Here is a 15,408-nt window from a genome sequence, read left to right as displayed (position 1 = left end):
GAAAAAGCATCTAGACATGCAGTCCACCTTTTTCAAACATTGATGAAATTGATGGATCATTCTAAATAGCTCACTAACTCACTATATTCAGAGGCTCAAACCTCCTCTCGAATGAACTTTAGGACATGTGTTTCCTTGGCTGGCCAACTGAACATAAATTATTTAATTTTGAAAGCAACATTGCTTTTGATGCAATTTTGTATTATTATGAAAACAATTCTGAATCATCTTCAAGAATAAATTTCACAGTATAAATTTGGATGGTATTCACATATTGCATTTAAATAGTAGAGTGTTTATATAAATCTCATTGAAACTGGAAATTGTTTAAAAGCACTAAATCATTGGTTTCGATTGACCTAGCAAACCTAGTCAGATTTCCAAAGACAGTACTATCCTTAGTGACAAAATTGTTTTTCCGGTTGCTCATTTTTCAGTAACAAGTGAATTTCTTTTGACTTATTGAAGTTATCATCTCTCTATTTTTTGGATTATACATCATTCAGATGTTAGGTGTTCATTTGGTGTGAGTGAACAAGCTTAAAAATTAGTAAGGCTAAGAACACAAGAAAGAATTATGGCATCTGAGACAGATCAAATAAATCAACATTGGGATGACGTATACAGTATGTCGATGACCCAAGTCAAGCATACAATGTCTATTTAAATGTATATTTAGTGTCATATGAGGAAATGCTGGTTGAAACAAAGTAAAAGTTAAACAACAAATTTATGATTGATTAAAGGTATGAAAAAAGCATGTAAAAAAGTGACTATAAAAGATGTTTTTCAAAAGTAAAATATAAACACATAAAGAATAAATTAACAAATATAGTCAAGTTACAAAAGAAGCAGTATGATAATGAAAACTGAAAATAAAGTAAATTGTCATGGTTGGCTGTGTGGCAGGCAGGCAAGCAGGAGTGGTGGATCCAAAATGCAGGACTCAGACACGGAAGTACAACTTAAAGCGCAGCTTTATTGCTGGGAAAAACCTCGTACTAACTAAACTCACCAAAAGACAAACAAAAGTCTGAATAGAGGAACTGAGGACTGAAACACTGGAAAATAAATACTAAACCTGAGCAGGTGACTAAACACTAGAAACACTAGAAACACGGAAGCAGAACACACAGCTTGTTGAGGGTACGACGCGACACTGACTCAGAGAAACACAGGGTTTAAATACACTGGGAAGCAACGAGGGGAATGAGACACAGAAGGAGAGCACAGCTGGGGGAAATCAGAACTGACGAGACAAGGAATTGTAAACGAACACATTCACATAAGACACGGACCTTCAAAGTAAAACAGGAAGTATGACACAGAGATGCGAATTTGACACAGTGGAGACAGCAACTAAGAAACACAGAGACATAACCAGTAAGGCAGAGGACTCGACGAACCAAAAGACAAAGAGGGAAACTCAAACATGCAGACACAGACTTACATAGAACAGAGGGGACACAGAGAGACATGAAGGGCAAGGGATCAAAACTAGAAACCATAGAATAAATCACACAAGTACAATAATACAAAAATCACAAAGAACTAAAAACACTGGGTCAGGAGACCCAGGACCTTGACATAAATGGAACATTGGAAAGTACTGTAATTAACAATACTATTTAGAATAAATGTTGCAATTATATGCTTTCATGTTATTTTTAAAATAGTGATAATTTCAGAGTAAAATTGTTAAAACGTCTTCTTGAAGATTTCAATATATTTTTTATAAGAATTAGTACAAAGTTGGCTGGTAAAATTGTGGTCTTTATTCTTTGTCTGCTACAGCTTGGATTCACTTTTAGTGGATAGCTTGAAGATACTCACTTAACAACAACAACAACATAATAATAATAACATAATAAAATTAGTAATAATAAAATATGAATAAAACAATAATAATAATAATAATAATGATGATGATGATATAGTCCTGCTGCAGCTGATTTAAGGATTTGGTACAACAGCTTGTTACGGAATAAATATATATTCTTGATGCTTATTTTCTGATTATATTGTTTTTATTTATTTTAATAATAAAGGCCTGTATAAAGGAAGGCCAGCTTTGACTCACAAACCAAGTGCTCAGCCAGAATAAAAATACAGGAAGTGCAGAGCTGCAGAGGCAAGAACAGGAAACCAGACAGAAAAAGCGGAACTAAGCAACACACACACACACATCAAGTCAGGCGAGAAGGAGTTGTTTTTATCGAAACTATGTGTGACGTGTAAAGGACCAAAATAACACCTATATGATATACATTTTTGGCTTCTAATGCTAGAGATCTGCAACTGGCTTTAGGCTGTGCATGTCTCTCTCTCTCTTCCAGAAGATGATTGAATAAAATAATTATAAATACTTTAACCAACTGAGTCATGTTCTCTCTATTTAGTAAAAGAATTCAAAGAACAAACTTTAATACTTGGTGCCGAAACCCCGGATTCTTTTACATCAGAGAGGACAAATTTGGCCCAAGGTGGAATCATGAAATGAGGCGAACAGAGGACCGGTCCTATAGAATTTAAAGGTAGGCACCACCTGTTAAAGCAAAGTGTGCATATTGGATGAATTCTAAATTATCTGTTCGCTGAGTTAACGTTCTTCACTGTTAAATTGGCTCAGTAGTGTTGAAACATAAGAACAAGAGATTTTTGCTAAGAACTGCAGGTTGATGTTTAAGTCTACTGCAGAGTTATTTTAAGTGTCTGTGCAAAGTTGTCTTCACGTGTTGCCGTGGAAGTATAATAAATTTTATAATTGGCTCGGCAGTAAGACCGTTTTAGTTAAAGTTACCAATTTGATCTTAGTTTTGTAACGCGAAGTGCAGCTCTGGCAAGCCACCTCTCTTGGACGCAAGAGTGGATCCAGTGGTACTGGGTGCCAGGTCGGTATTTCCTCGGAATTTGCACTCCGTTAAATACCAGTGGTCTGTTGTTTGGCGACCAGAGTTTGGAACTCGGGGGACTTGAGCCCTTATAGTAAATTAACGACGTGGGCGTAGCACAGTAAAAAACCCACGAGGGACCCATGGGGCTTCTGTTTGTGTGCAATTGTGTTGATCATGTTTGTGTAATTGGCTGCTTGTTTATTGTGTATGGTTGCAAGTCTAAAGGGGTTAGTATATACTTGTGTGAAGCTGTTCAGTTTGTGTGCATGGCTGAGGGTGCATTCATTTAATATACAGTTTTATATATAGTGTGTAAACATTGTAACAAGAGTTTGATTAGGGTGAAGAAACTCAGGAAATGCAGTGATGTGAAGAGTGTGTGTGTATGAAAACCACTGTGTGTGTGTGGGTCTGTGACAGGAAGTGAAAATGTCTGCATGGAGTTTGAAGGATTGTGGCTGTGTGTGCAACGAGTGAAAAATAGAGATGTTTCAAAATGAAAACAGAGGGATCAGAGAATGAATGTGTTAATAATTAGTGAAGAAAATGATATTAAATAAATGTGTTAGTGTGTTAATACAGGAGCCCATGGACTTGGCTCAACCTTTTAAATGAGTACAGCGGCCAGAACAAAATCATAGATTAACATAATTGGGACAACAAACAGGCCAGGTTTTGGCTGAAAATTTCACAGCTTCACCTCTCATCATGTACTTATCCTCAGAAGAACCTTAAAGGACGGTCAATCTCTGCCTGAAGACAAAAGGCAGCTCAAGAGCAATAGAGTCGACTTGAAGTATCAACAGCAGAAAACAGACAGCAAGAATGACCTGATACTCTGAAAGGTCCAGAAGCATGTACGAATACCATAGTTGATAGTTGAACATGCGCTCTAATCACAAGCTGGGAAGTGTACCAGTGACATAATTGTGTGAAAGCGCTTGATGGGACTGTCTGAGGTTCATATTTGCCATGCTGGGACTTAAGCGGCAAAAACAGACTGAAAAGAAGAAGAGGAGAATGAACAGAGAAGAAGAAACAGCTGATTTGGGCCTGTGTTTGCTGGAGATTCGGGAGGGCACACAGGCAACTGTGAGAAGAGGAGAGAGGACAGGGGTGAGAGATGAAAGCTGAGGCTGTTAAAGTGAGAGCATATGAAAATTGGGTTGAAAATTGAGGCTGGCGGACTTGTGGAGGTTTTGAAATGTCCAGAGCATCGCAACAGAAAGGTAAATAAATAAATAAATAAACTAATAATTATATAAATGAATAGAAAACATACATACACCAGTAGAAACATGTGAAATTGTTTTTGGATAGAATCAAGAGCTGGAGGAGACATTTTGAATCCAAAGCTCCACGCCAATATGCCTGAATTAATCTGAATACAAACCCATACATGCAATGAAGACCAGCTTACACTCATGAATGTTAATATATCACATAAATGCTAAATATTGTAGATTTAATAGAGACTTGCTATTAACTGTGGAGGTTATCCATTGCAGTGAATAGCTCTAGAAGTCCAAGAAAAAAGGGGGATTTTGTGAAAAGGAAAATATAAGGATGTTACCAAACGGTGATCAGATAATAAATTTGATTTTAAAATAGTAAATTGGAAGAGGTCTTGTGCTAATTGAGCAAAAGAAGTGATTACTGTAGGAAGAAAAAATAATAATAATTTAATTTTGACGCTTGCACTAAGAGAAACATATCTCTGACTGTGTGAGAAGAATTGCTTGGTAAAATATATGATAGCATGGTACAGGATAATTAAATAAAGTGATTAGGTCTGTGACTAAAATGCAGTAGTACAGACCTGGAGAAGAAATTTATAATCTAGTGATGATACTCTGTCATAAGTTGTTTAGGAAGTGGTTAATGGAGAATATTAGTGTTGTGCGAACTGTGCGGCTGCTAACAAAACTTTCTATGATTAATCTCGCAGATTTTGGGGGTTTTTGTTTTAGTGATAGCTGGATTCTGCCAGTTAGGTGTGGGTTGTTTTCCTCTTTTCAACAGAGAGAGTTTTTCTATACATGGACATGTCCAGAACTGGGCCCAATATTTTTGTAACAGTGCACTTAGAGAAAACCTGTCAGGTGCGACCCTTATGGTGATGATGTTTTGTGTTTTGATGATTTAATAATCAGCTATTTTTCACTTTTGTTCTAAGCAGGCCTGTAAGATTGAATAAACAGCGCTGTAAAACATTTTTGTGGGAGCAAATATAAGGCGAGCTTTTCCAGATTACAATGGGCTCAGGACAAGGTTACCTATGGGGACCCGGTCAGAGTGTGAGTCCCTGTCTAAAAGGATTGCAGCGAGTGAATCCAGTCCAAAATTATGAAGAACTGTTTTTCTTTTTCAAAAAAACAAATGGATGAGCTAGAGAGTGGAGAATCTGATCATTTGCGCGTGAGACTCCACTATCAACAATATCTAGTGTGAATGCGTGTGAATGAATGTGTGACTGGACTGTGACGGGACTGACGATGTGGACTAAAGTTTTGACTGATTGGATACTGAGATAAAAACTGGACCAACCTTAGGATTAGTAAATGTTGACAAACAATGCACCACACCGGTAAGAAAAAGGGTGGAGGCTTTGTTTTGTTTTTTTGCAGGAGCAGGAGGATAAGAGAGACCAGAGGGGGAGACTGTGGTTTCACATGAGAGTGTGGAACTGTAGACTGAACCCTTTGGCTGCTAATTTTGAGTTATTGATGTTTGCATTAAGAAAATTCTGTCTTATTGGCTGTGTTTTGATCAAGGTATCACATTATGCTGTTGGGAAAATGCCAAATGCTAAAGTGGAGAAAACTTTTGATATCACTCATGACTGGAGTATGTCAGTATTAACCGTAACAGGCCACTGTAGAAGTCAATTCAATTTTATAGAGGAAAATAGCCAAAACCAAAACAATATTTATGAATTACATAGGGGAATGGGAGATTGGTCACATTCCAAATACAGTTATGGAATAATGAAGACTGGTCCAAGGGAGCGAGGTTTTTTCCCTTTAAAATAGTAAATAAAAATAAAAAAAGAGTACAACCGGTAGGGGCATGAGATAGGACGTGGTACTGCAGAAAAACAAGAGCAAAGTAAAAAAAAAAAAATAGAAAACCTATTTTGTGTAGCTTTGATAAATTCAAATTAAAATGTACGATTACACTCAGAGGATCAACATGAAATTAAAACATATGTAAGTTTTGTATGAAGCACATGACTGATAACTGTTCTGTCCTAAGCTTTTGTTTCTTATAGTACCAATTTGACCACACCTAGTTTTCACGCAAAAGAAGGGTAATTCCAAATGTTTGAGGGAGGAATATCACTAATATTGGATTGAAGATTCTCTGGCCGAGTGGTTGACTGAAACATGCAGAAAATAAAAGCTATTAAGGGAAGAATATGCAGTGCCACACTATCAGATGCCAGTGACAGTTGGGCTAAGTGATGAATCAGGTGAGCTGGATGAATGGCTGAATAAAGACATAAATTCTCATTCATAAAATTTAATAAGCTCTACAGGTCATTGGGGAGTGCCTCCGAGATGACCAAAATCCTCACTATGTTGCTAAGCGAGAGATACTACAGACACACTAAAACAAAAAGCTTACTGTATTTTCCACTCTATAAGGTGCACTTAAAATCCTTTCATTTTCTCATAGATCGACAGTGCACCTTATGTATGACTTTACTGACTTTGAACCAATTTTATGTGGTATACAGTGCTCAAAAATCTGTCGAAAAATGTTTCGCATGACTTTGCTACGCTATGAAGCCGCACCGCTTGATGGATTGTCGGAGCATTACGGCTACCATAGTCAGGAGCCTCGCGGAGTAATCTGGGTCCAAAACTCCGTCCCCTTCAGGTTTCTAAGTCAAACGAACACTATGGCATCACTGAGAGTTAAAAACTGTCTGAATCCTTTCATCTTTGATAAAATGATCAGCGTTGCTGCTCCACCAGGTATAACAATTAAGTTTAACATCCAGTCATCCATGAAAACAGAATTTATTAAATTTAATGGAGTTAGAAGTTAGCAGGAAGTTAGCTCTCTAGTTTCCAGCTAAAAATCATATACAATGTTCTGATTGAGAGATTTCTCTGTAAATTGAAATGTACAGCTCTGTTATCACTTCCGACATAAATGAAGTGTTTAGGAACAAAACGTTTAACAACGTTTCTAGGGTTACTGAAGTTGGACTCGTTGGTATATAATTATGTGCTACGTGATCACTAGCGACACAGCTATGTTAGCATAATATTAGCACAGTGACGCTGGAGGATGAACGCTAACTCGATAAAAGTTAACGCGATGCTGTAAACGAACCAAACTTTAGTCAGGAGAAAAATTGAGACAATCCATCCACAATACAAGGTCAATCATCAATATACTGAGACAACATGCAAGCAGAGCAGCTGCGAGAGAATTCAACATTAACGATTAAAATGGTACAGAAGTCGAGGAAGCAAGAAGAAAAGAGTTGAGTAAAGTTTGACCAATCTGACTGTTTTTTTGTTTTTTTTTCACTTAATGCACCTTATAATTCGGTGCGCCTTACGATCCGGATAATATGGTATTTATGCTTATATCTACAATCTAATTTGTTCAGTCACTACACAGAGTTCATGACAACAGGCCACTGTTAGAACCTGATGTGAATGCTTAAAGATCAGCTCCTTTGACGAGAGCAGGTAGCAATTCCTAAAAAAAAATAGACTCTCCAAGAATATTGCGTTGATCAAGAAACAGAAAGGCACAGCAAAAAAAAAAAAAACAAAAAACACAAAGAAGATATGAAGGGGACAGAACATAGAAAATATTTAAGGTCAACTCATAGATACCCAGGCATAGCAAAATGGTAAACTGAAAGATGTAATACTTACAGTCAAAAGAGCTTGGGAATAAAAAATAGTCTATAAGAAGTTAACCAGATTTGATTCTGCCTCAGAAAACGAGAAACACCTAGTTTGTGAAAACTGCGTAATATCCACATGCTGAAGAAGGAGATTGTGTTTGGATTAAAAGACTTGTAAAGAATAAAGAAAACTTCAAGCTGCAGACTTGATCAAATTCCACAGTGTGGTTATCGTACAGATCAATTTGACTAATGACACTGAATTTCATTATAAAACACACCAATAAGTTGTTTTTACAGTTGTTTAATATTCATCCGATCATCCAAAAAATATCTCACCTGAACAGATGACAGCAGCATCCTGACCATGTTCACATGTGTTTGATCCAAATCCACTGTGTTGACACTCAGTTAGAGAACTTTCATTTCCTGAACAGGTGACATTGTCAAGCCAAATCTGTCCAGTTCCTGCACCAAAGTGAGCTGATGCAGGAACTTCCAGTGCCGACCCACAGTTTAACTGTCTGCAAACCACCTCAGCATCACTTAAGTCCCAGCCATCATCACAGACTGTTCCCCAGCTGTTATTGTGGTAAACTTCAAGTCTGCCAGCGCATCCAGTTGATCCAGATCCAGTTAATCTGATCAGACCTTTTAATGAAAAAGACATAACACACACTTTTCTTTAATATATGTTCCTTAAAGGAAATAAAGATACATATCACTCAATAACATATTAAGATGCAGTTTGTTCCGTATCAAACAGTTTTGACACCTGAACAGATGACACCAGCATCTGAGTAATGTCCATTGTTGTAGTAGTAGTAGTAGTTGTTGTTGTAGTAGTAGTAGTAGTAGTTTCCCCATCCAGAGTGTTGACATTCACTTAGAGAACTCTCATTTCCTGAACAGGTCACATCACCGAGCCAGATCTGTCCAGTTCCTGGACCAAAGTAAGCTGATTGAGGAGCTTGGAGTGCCGACCCACAGTTTAACTGTCTGCAAACCACCTCAGCATCATTTAAGTCCCAGTTAAAATCAAAGACTGTTCCCCAGATGTTATTGTGAAAGATTTCAACTCTTCCAGAGCATCGAGATGATCCAGCTCCAGCTAACCTGATCAGATCTATAGGCAAAGAACATGAAAAACATTTAGATTCACCCTTACGTTAAAAATAAGATTTAATGCATCCTAACTTGCAATATCATCTCCATCTAACGGTTTTCCCACCTGAACAGACGACGGCAGCATCCTGACCATGTTCACATCTGTTTGATTGAAATCCACTATGTTGACAATCAGTTAGAGAACTTTCATTTCCTGAACAGGTCACACGATCAAGCCAAATCTGTCCAGTTCCTGCACCAAAGTGAGCTGATTGAGGAACTTCCAGTGCCGAGCCACAGTTTAACTGTCTGCAAACCACCTCAGCATCACTTAAGTCCCAGCCATCATCACAGACTGTTCCCCAGCTGTTACTGTGATAAACTTCAACTCTGCCAGAACATCGAGTAGATCCAGATCCGACTAATCTGATGTCACCTTTTATGTAAAAGACAAGACACAAACTATGTTTAAATATAAATCCTTTCAAGAAAATACAGATGCATGACCCTCAAAAACACTGAAATACAATGTGTTCCATATCATAACGGTTTTTCACCTGAACAGATGACACCAACGTCATAATAATGTCCATAGTAGTTGTAGTAGTAGTAGTAGTTGTTGTAGTAGTTGTAGTAGTTGTAGTAGTTTCCCCATCCAGTGTGCTGACATTCACTTAGAGAACTTTCATTTCCTGAACAGGTCACACCAGTGAGCCAGACCTGTCCAGTTCCTGCACCAAATTTAGATGATTGAGTAGCTTCTAGTGCCGACCCACAGTTTAACTGTCTGCAAACCACCTCAGCATCATTTAAGACCCAGTTGGAATCAGAGACTGTTCCCCAGATGTTATTGTGAAAGATTTCAACTCTGCCAGAGCATCGAGATGATCCAGATCCAACTAATCTGATGAGATCTGAAAAGGAAAGAACATGAAAAATATTTTCAAACATCCTTACACAAAAAGACTTCATGGAAGACACAAAAGAACAGAGTTAACTTCCAGTATCATGTATGTTTAACAGTTTTCTCACCTGAACAGATGACAGCAGCATCCTGACCATGTTCACATGTGTTTGATCCAAATCCACTGTGTTGGCACTCAGTTAGAGAACTTTCATTTCCTGAACAGGTCACATGATCAAGCCAGATCTGTCCAGTTCCTGCACCAAAGTGATCTGACTGAGGAACTTCCAGTGCTGACCCACAGTTTAACTGTCTGCAAACCACCTCAGCATCATTTAAGTCCCAGCCATCATCACAGACTGTTCCCCAGCTGTTATTGTGATAAACTTCAACTCTGCCAGAACATTGAGTTGATCCAGATCCCGTTAAAATGATGGACACAGCTGAAAACAAAACACAGAAAAGTTATGAAGGGGACAAAACAAAGAATGCTTTCAGTCTCCAGCCAGAGATACTCAGCTATAGCAGAACGGTAAACTGAGACATGTAATAGTCAGAGTCATCACAGCTTTACCCTAAAAAAGCACTCTATAAGAAGTCCAAAGGATTTGCTTCTAACCCCGAAAGACTTTCAGCTCCCAAATTTGAAGTATAAGAGATTTTGTGAGAACTGCAGAACATCCACATTAAGAAAGTTGAAGCAGGAGACTCTGTTTGAATTACAAGACCTGAAAAACCTAAGAAAAATTTATATTTCAAAGTTTATCAAATATTTCAAATATGTGGTGTCTCGTAAACACACACACTTTTAAAGATATCTTCCATGTTGCTGTCATAAATGTGCATTTGAAAATATTCAAACTTTACTTTACGGTTGTTAAAATGATGTCTGTAAGATTGTGCATTCTTTAAAAATTGCTTTATTTCTCTGTGGATCTGAGCTGCGTTTATAGAGGAAGATGCAAACATTTCACCACTCAAATACTCCACAGTGTGGTTATTGCATGGATCAGTTTGACTGCTCACACTGAATTTAATGATAAAACACATCAATAAGTGGAAGGCAGAGGTCTAAAAGAAGGTTGTTTCCACATTGTTTAATATTTATCAGATCATCAAGAGAATATCTCACCTGAACAGATGACAGCAGCATCCTGACCATGTTCACATGTGTTTGATCCAAATCCACTGTGTTGACACTCAGCTAGAGAACTTTCATTTCCTGAACAGGTCACATGTTCAAGCCAAATCTGTCCAGTTCCTGCACCAAAGTCAGCTGATGGAGGGACTTCCAGTGCTGACCCACAGTTTAACTGTCTGCAAACCACCTCAGCATCACTTAAGTCCCAGCCATCATCACAGACTGTTCCCCAGCTGTTATTGTGGTAAACTTCAAGTCTGCCAGAACATCCAGTTGATCCAGATCCAGTTAATCTGATCAGACCTTTTAATGAAAAAGACATAACACACACTTTTCTTTAATATATGTTCCTTAAAGGAAATAAAGATACATATCACTCAATAACATATTAAGATGCAGTTTGTTCCATATCAAACAGTTTTGACACCTGAACAGATGACACCAGCATCTGAGTAATGTCCATTGTTGTAGTAGTAGTAGTAGTTGTTGTTGTAGTAGTAGTTGTAGTAGTTTCCCCATCCAGAGTGTTGACATTCACTTAGAGAACTCTCATTTCCTGAACAGGTCACATCACCGAGCCAGATCTGTCCAGTTCCTGGACCAAAGTAAGCTGATTGAGGAGCTTGGAGTGCCGACCCACAGTTTAACTGTCTGCAAACCACCTCAGCATCATTTAAGTCCCAGTTAAAATCAGTGATTGTTCCCCAGATGTTATTGTGAAGGATTTCAACTCTTCCCGAGCATCGAGATGATCCAGCTCCAGCTAACCTGATCAGATCTAAAAGCAAAAAACATAAAAAAAAAAATATTTAAAAACATCCTTTCTTAAAACAAAATTTCATGCATCCTAACTTATATTAACATCTCCATCTAACAGTTTTCCCACCTGAACAGATGACAGCAGCATCCTGACCATGTTCACATGTGTTTGAGCCAAATCCACTATGTTGACAATCAGTAAGAGAACTTTCATTTCCTGAACAGGTCACATGATCAAGCCAAATCTGTCCAGTTCCTGCACCAAAGTGAGCTGTTGGAGGAACTTCCAGTGCTGACCCACAGTTTAACTGTCTGCAAACCACCTCAGCATCATTTAAGTCCCAGCCATCATCACAGACTGTTCCCCAGCTGTTATTGTGATAAACTTCAACTCTGCCAGAACATTGAGTAGATCCAGATCCAACTAATCTGATGTCACCTTTTATGTAAAAGACACAAAACAAACTATATTTCAACGTACATCGCTTAAAGAAAATATGGATGCATAACATGCAAAAACACTGACATGCAATTTCTTCCAAATCAAAAGATGTCACCTGAACAGATGACACCAACGTCATAAAAATGTCCATAGTAGTTGTAGTAGTAGTTGTTGTAGTAGTTGTAGTAGTTTCCCCATCCAGGGTGTTGACATTCACTTAGAGAACTTTCATTTCCTGAACAGGTCACACCAGTGAGCCAGACCTGTCCAGTTCCTGCACCAAATTTAGATGATTGAGTAGCTTCTAGTGCCGACCCACAGTTTAACTGTCTGCAAACCACCTCAGCATCATTTAAGTTCCAGTTGGAATCAGACACTGTTCCCCAGATGTTATTGTGAAAGATTTCAACTCTGCCAGAACATCGAGATGATCCAGATCCAACTAATCTGATGAGATCTGAAAAGGAAAGAACATGAAAAATATTTTCAAACATCCTTACACAAAAAGACTTCATGGAAGACACAAAAGAACAGAGTTAACTTCCAGTATCATGTATGTTTAACAGTTTTCTCACCTGAACAGATGACAGCAGCATCCTGACCATGTTCACATGTGTTTGATCCAAATCCACTGTGTTGGCACTCAGTTAGAGAACTTTCATTTCCTGAACAGGTCACATGATCAAGCCAGATCTGTCCAGTTCCTGCACCAAAGTGATCTGACTGAGGAACTTCCAGTGCTGACCCACAGTTTAACTGTCTGCAAACCACCTCAGCATCATTTAAGTCCCAGCCATCATCACAGACTGTTCCCCAGCTGTTGTTGAGATAAACTTCAACTCTGCCAGAACATTGAGTTGATCCAGATCCCGTTAAAATGATGGACACAGCTGAAAACAAAACACAGAAAAGTTATGAAGGGGACAAAACAAAGAATGCTTTCAGTCTCCAGCCAGAGATACTCAGCTATAGCAGAACGGTAAACTGAGACATGTAATAGTCAGAGTCATCACAGCTTTACCCTAAAAAAGCACTCTATAAGAAGTCCAAAGGATTTGCTTCTAACCCGAAAGACTTTCAGCTCCCAAATTTGAAGTATAAGAGATTTTGTGAGGACTGCAGAACATCCACGTTAAGAAAGTTGAAGCAGGAGACTCTGTTTGAATTACAAGACCTGAAAAACCTAAGAAACATTTATATTTCAAAGTTTATCAAATATTTCAAATATGTGGTGTCTCGTAAACACACACACTTTTAAAGATATCTTCCATGTTGCTGTCATAAATGTGCATTTGAAAATATTCAAACTTTACTTTACGGTTGTTAAAATGATGTCTGTAAGATTGTGCATTCTTTAAAAATTGCTTTATTTCTCTGTGGATCTGAGCTGCGTTTATAGAGGAAGATGCAAACATTTCACCACTCAAATACTCCACAGTGTGGTTATTGCATGGATCAGTTTGACTGCTCACACTGAATTTAATGATAAAACACATCAATAAGTGGAAGGCAGAGGTCTAAAAGAAGGTTGTTTCCACATTGTTTAATATTTATCAGATCATCAAGAGAATATCTCACCTGAACAGATGACAGCAGCATCCTGACCATGTTCACATGTGTTTGATCCAAATCCACTGTGTTGACACTCAGCTAGAGAACTTTCATTTCCTGAACAGGTGACATTGTCAAGCCAAATCTGTCCAGTTCCTGCACCAAAGTCAGCTGATGGAGGGACTTCCAGTGCTGACCCACAGTTTAACTGTCTGCAAACCACCTCAGCATCATTTAAGTCCCAGCCATCATCACAGACTGTTCCCCAGCTGTTATTGTGGTAAACTTCAAGTCTGCCAGCGCATCCAGTTGATCCAGATCCAGTTAATCTGATCAGACCTTTTAATGAAAAAGACATAACACACACTTTTCTTTAATATATGTTCCTTAAAGGAAATAAAGATACATATCACTCAATAACATATTAAGATGCAGTTTGTTCCGTATCAAACAGTTTTGACACCTGAACAGATGACACCAGCATCTGAGTAATGTCCATTGTTGTAGTAGTAGTAGTAGTTGTTGTTGTAGTAGTAGTAGTAGTAGTTTCCCCATCCAGAGTGTTGACATTCACTTAGAGAACTCTCATTTCCTGAACAGGTCACATCACCGAGCCAGATCTGTCCAGTTCCTGGACCAAAGTAAGCTGATTGAGGAGCTTGGAGTGCCGACCCACAGTTTAACTGTCTGCAAACCACCTCAGCATCATTTAAGTCCCAGTTAAAATCAGTGATTGTTCCCCAGATGTTATTGTGAAAGATTTCAACTCTTCCCGAGCATCGAGATGATCCAGCTCCAGCTAACCTGATCAGATCTAAAATCAAAAAACATAAAAAAAACATTTAAAAACATCCTTTCTTAAAACAAAATTTCATGCATCCTAACTTATATTAACATCTCCATCTAACAGTTTTCCCACCTGAACAGATGACAGCAGCATCCTGACCATGTTCACATGTGTTTGAGCCAAATCCACTGTGCTGACACTCAGTTAGAGAACTTTCATTTCCTGAACAGGTCACATGATCAAGCCAAATCTGTCCAGTTCCTGCACCAAAGTGAGCTGATGGAGGAACTTCCAGTGCTGACCCACAGTTTAACTGTCTGCAAACCACCTCAGCATCACTTAAGTCCCAGCCATCATCACAGACTGTTCCCCAGCTGTTACTGTGATAAACTTCAACTCTGCCAGAACATTGAGTAGATCCAGATCCAACTAATCTGATGTCACCTTTTATGTAAAAGACACAAAACAAACTATATTTCAACGTACATCGCTTAAAGAAAATATCTATGCATAACATGCAAAAACACTGACATGCAATTTCTTCCAAATCAAAAGATGTTGTCACCTGAACAGATGACACCAACGTCATAAAAATGTCCATAGTAGTTGTAGTAGTAGTAGTTGTTGTAGTAGTTGTAGTAGTTTCCCCATCCAGGGTGTTGACATTCACTTAGAGAACTTTCATTTCCTGAACAGGTCACACCAGTGAGCCAGACCTGTCCAGTTCCTGCACCAAATTTAGATGATTGAGTAGCTTCTAGTGCCGACCCACAGTTTAACTGTCTGCAAACCACCTCAGCATCATTTAAGTTCCAGTTGGAATCAGAGACTGTTCCCCAGATGTTATTGTGAAAGATTTCAACTCTGCCAGAACATCGAGATGATCCAGATCCAACTAATCTGATGAGATCTGAAAAGGAAAGAACATGAAAATATTTCAAACATCCTTA

General features: G+C 38.4%; 1 protein-coding gene across 1 annotated transcript in view; it reads right to left on the bottom strand.

Annotated features, from left to right (window-relative positions):
* Nucleotides 1-6,426: 6,426 nt before the first annotated feature.
* The window catches only part of LOC109197463 (uncharacterized), a 45,897-nt gene continuing 36,915 nt past the window's right edge, over nt 6,427-15,408 (bottom strand). The window contains exons 30-42 of the mRNA XM_025904847.1: nt 15,024-15,368; nt 14,591-14,902; nt 14,135-14,485; nt 13,699-14,010; nt 12,236-12,577; nt 11,806-12,117; nt 11,347-11,697; nt 10,911-11,222; nt 9,432-9,788; nt 8,999-9,310; nt 8,543-8,893; nt 8,126-8,418; nt 6,427-6,492 (exon numbers count right to left, since the gene is read on the bottom strand). Of these exons, the coding sequence (XP_025760632.1) occupies nt 6,427-6,492; nt 8,126-8,418; nt 8,543-8,893; nt 8,999-9,310; nt 9,432-9,788; nt 10,911-11,222; nt 11,347-11,697; nt 11,806-12,117; nt 12,236-12,577; nt 13,699-14,010; nt 14,135-14,485; nt 14,591-14,902; nt 15,024-15,368 (4,016 nt within the window). The remainder of the gene's footprint in view (nt 6,493-8,125; nt 8,419-8,542; nt 8,894-8,998; nt 9,311-9,431; nt 9,789-10,910; nt 11,223-11,346; nt 11,698-11,805; nt 12,118-12,235; nt 12,578-13,698; nt 14,011-14,134; nt 14,486-14,590; nt 14,903-15,023; nt 15,369-15,408) is intronic.

Source organism: Oreochromis niloticus, linkage group LG3, assembly GCF_001858045.2.
Source record: "Oreochromis niloticus isolate F11D_XX linkage group LG3, O_niloticus_UMD_NMBU, whole genome shotgun sequence".
Lineage (NCBI taxonomy): Eukaryota > Metazoa > Chordata > Actinopteri > Cichliformes > Cichlidae > Oreochromis > Oreochromis niloticus.
Note: the sequence above shows the minus strand (reverse complement) of the source record. Positions and strands in the feature narration are given on the sequence as shown.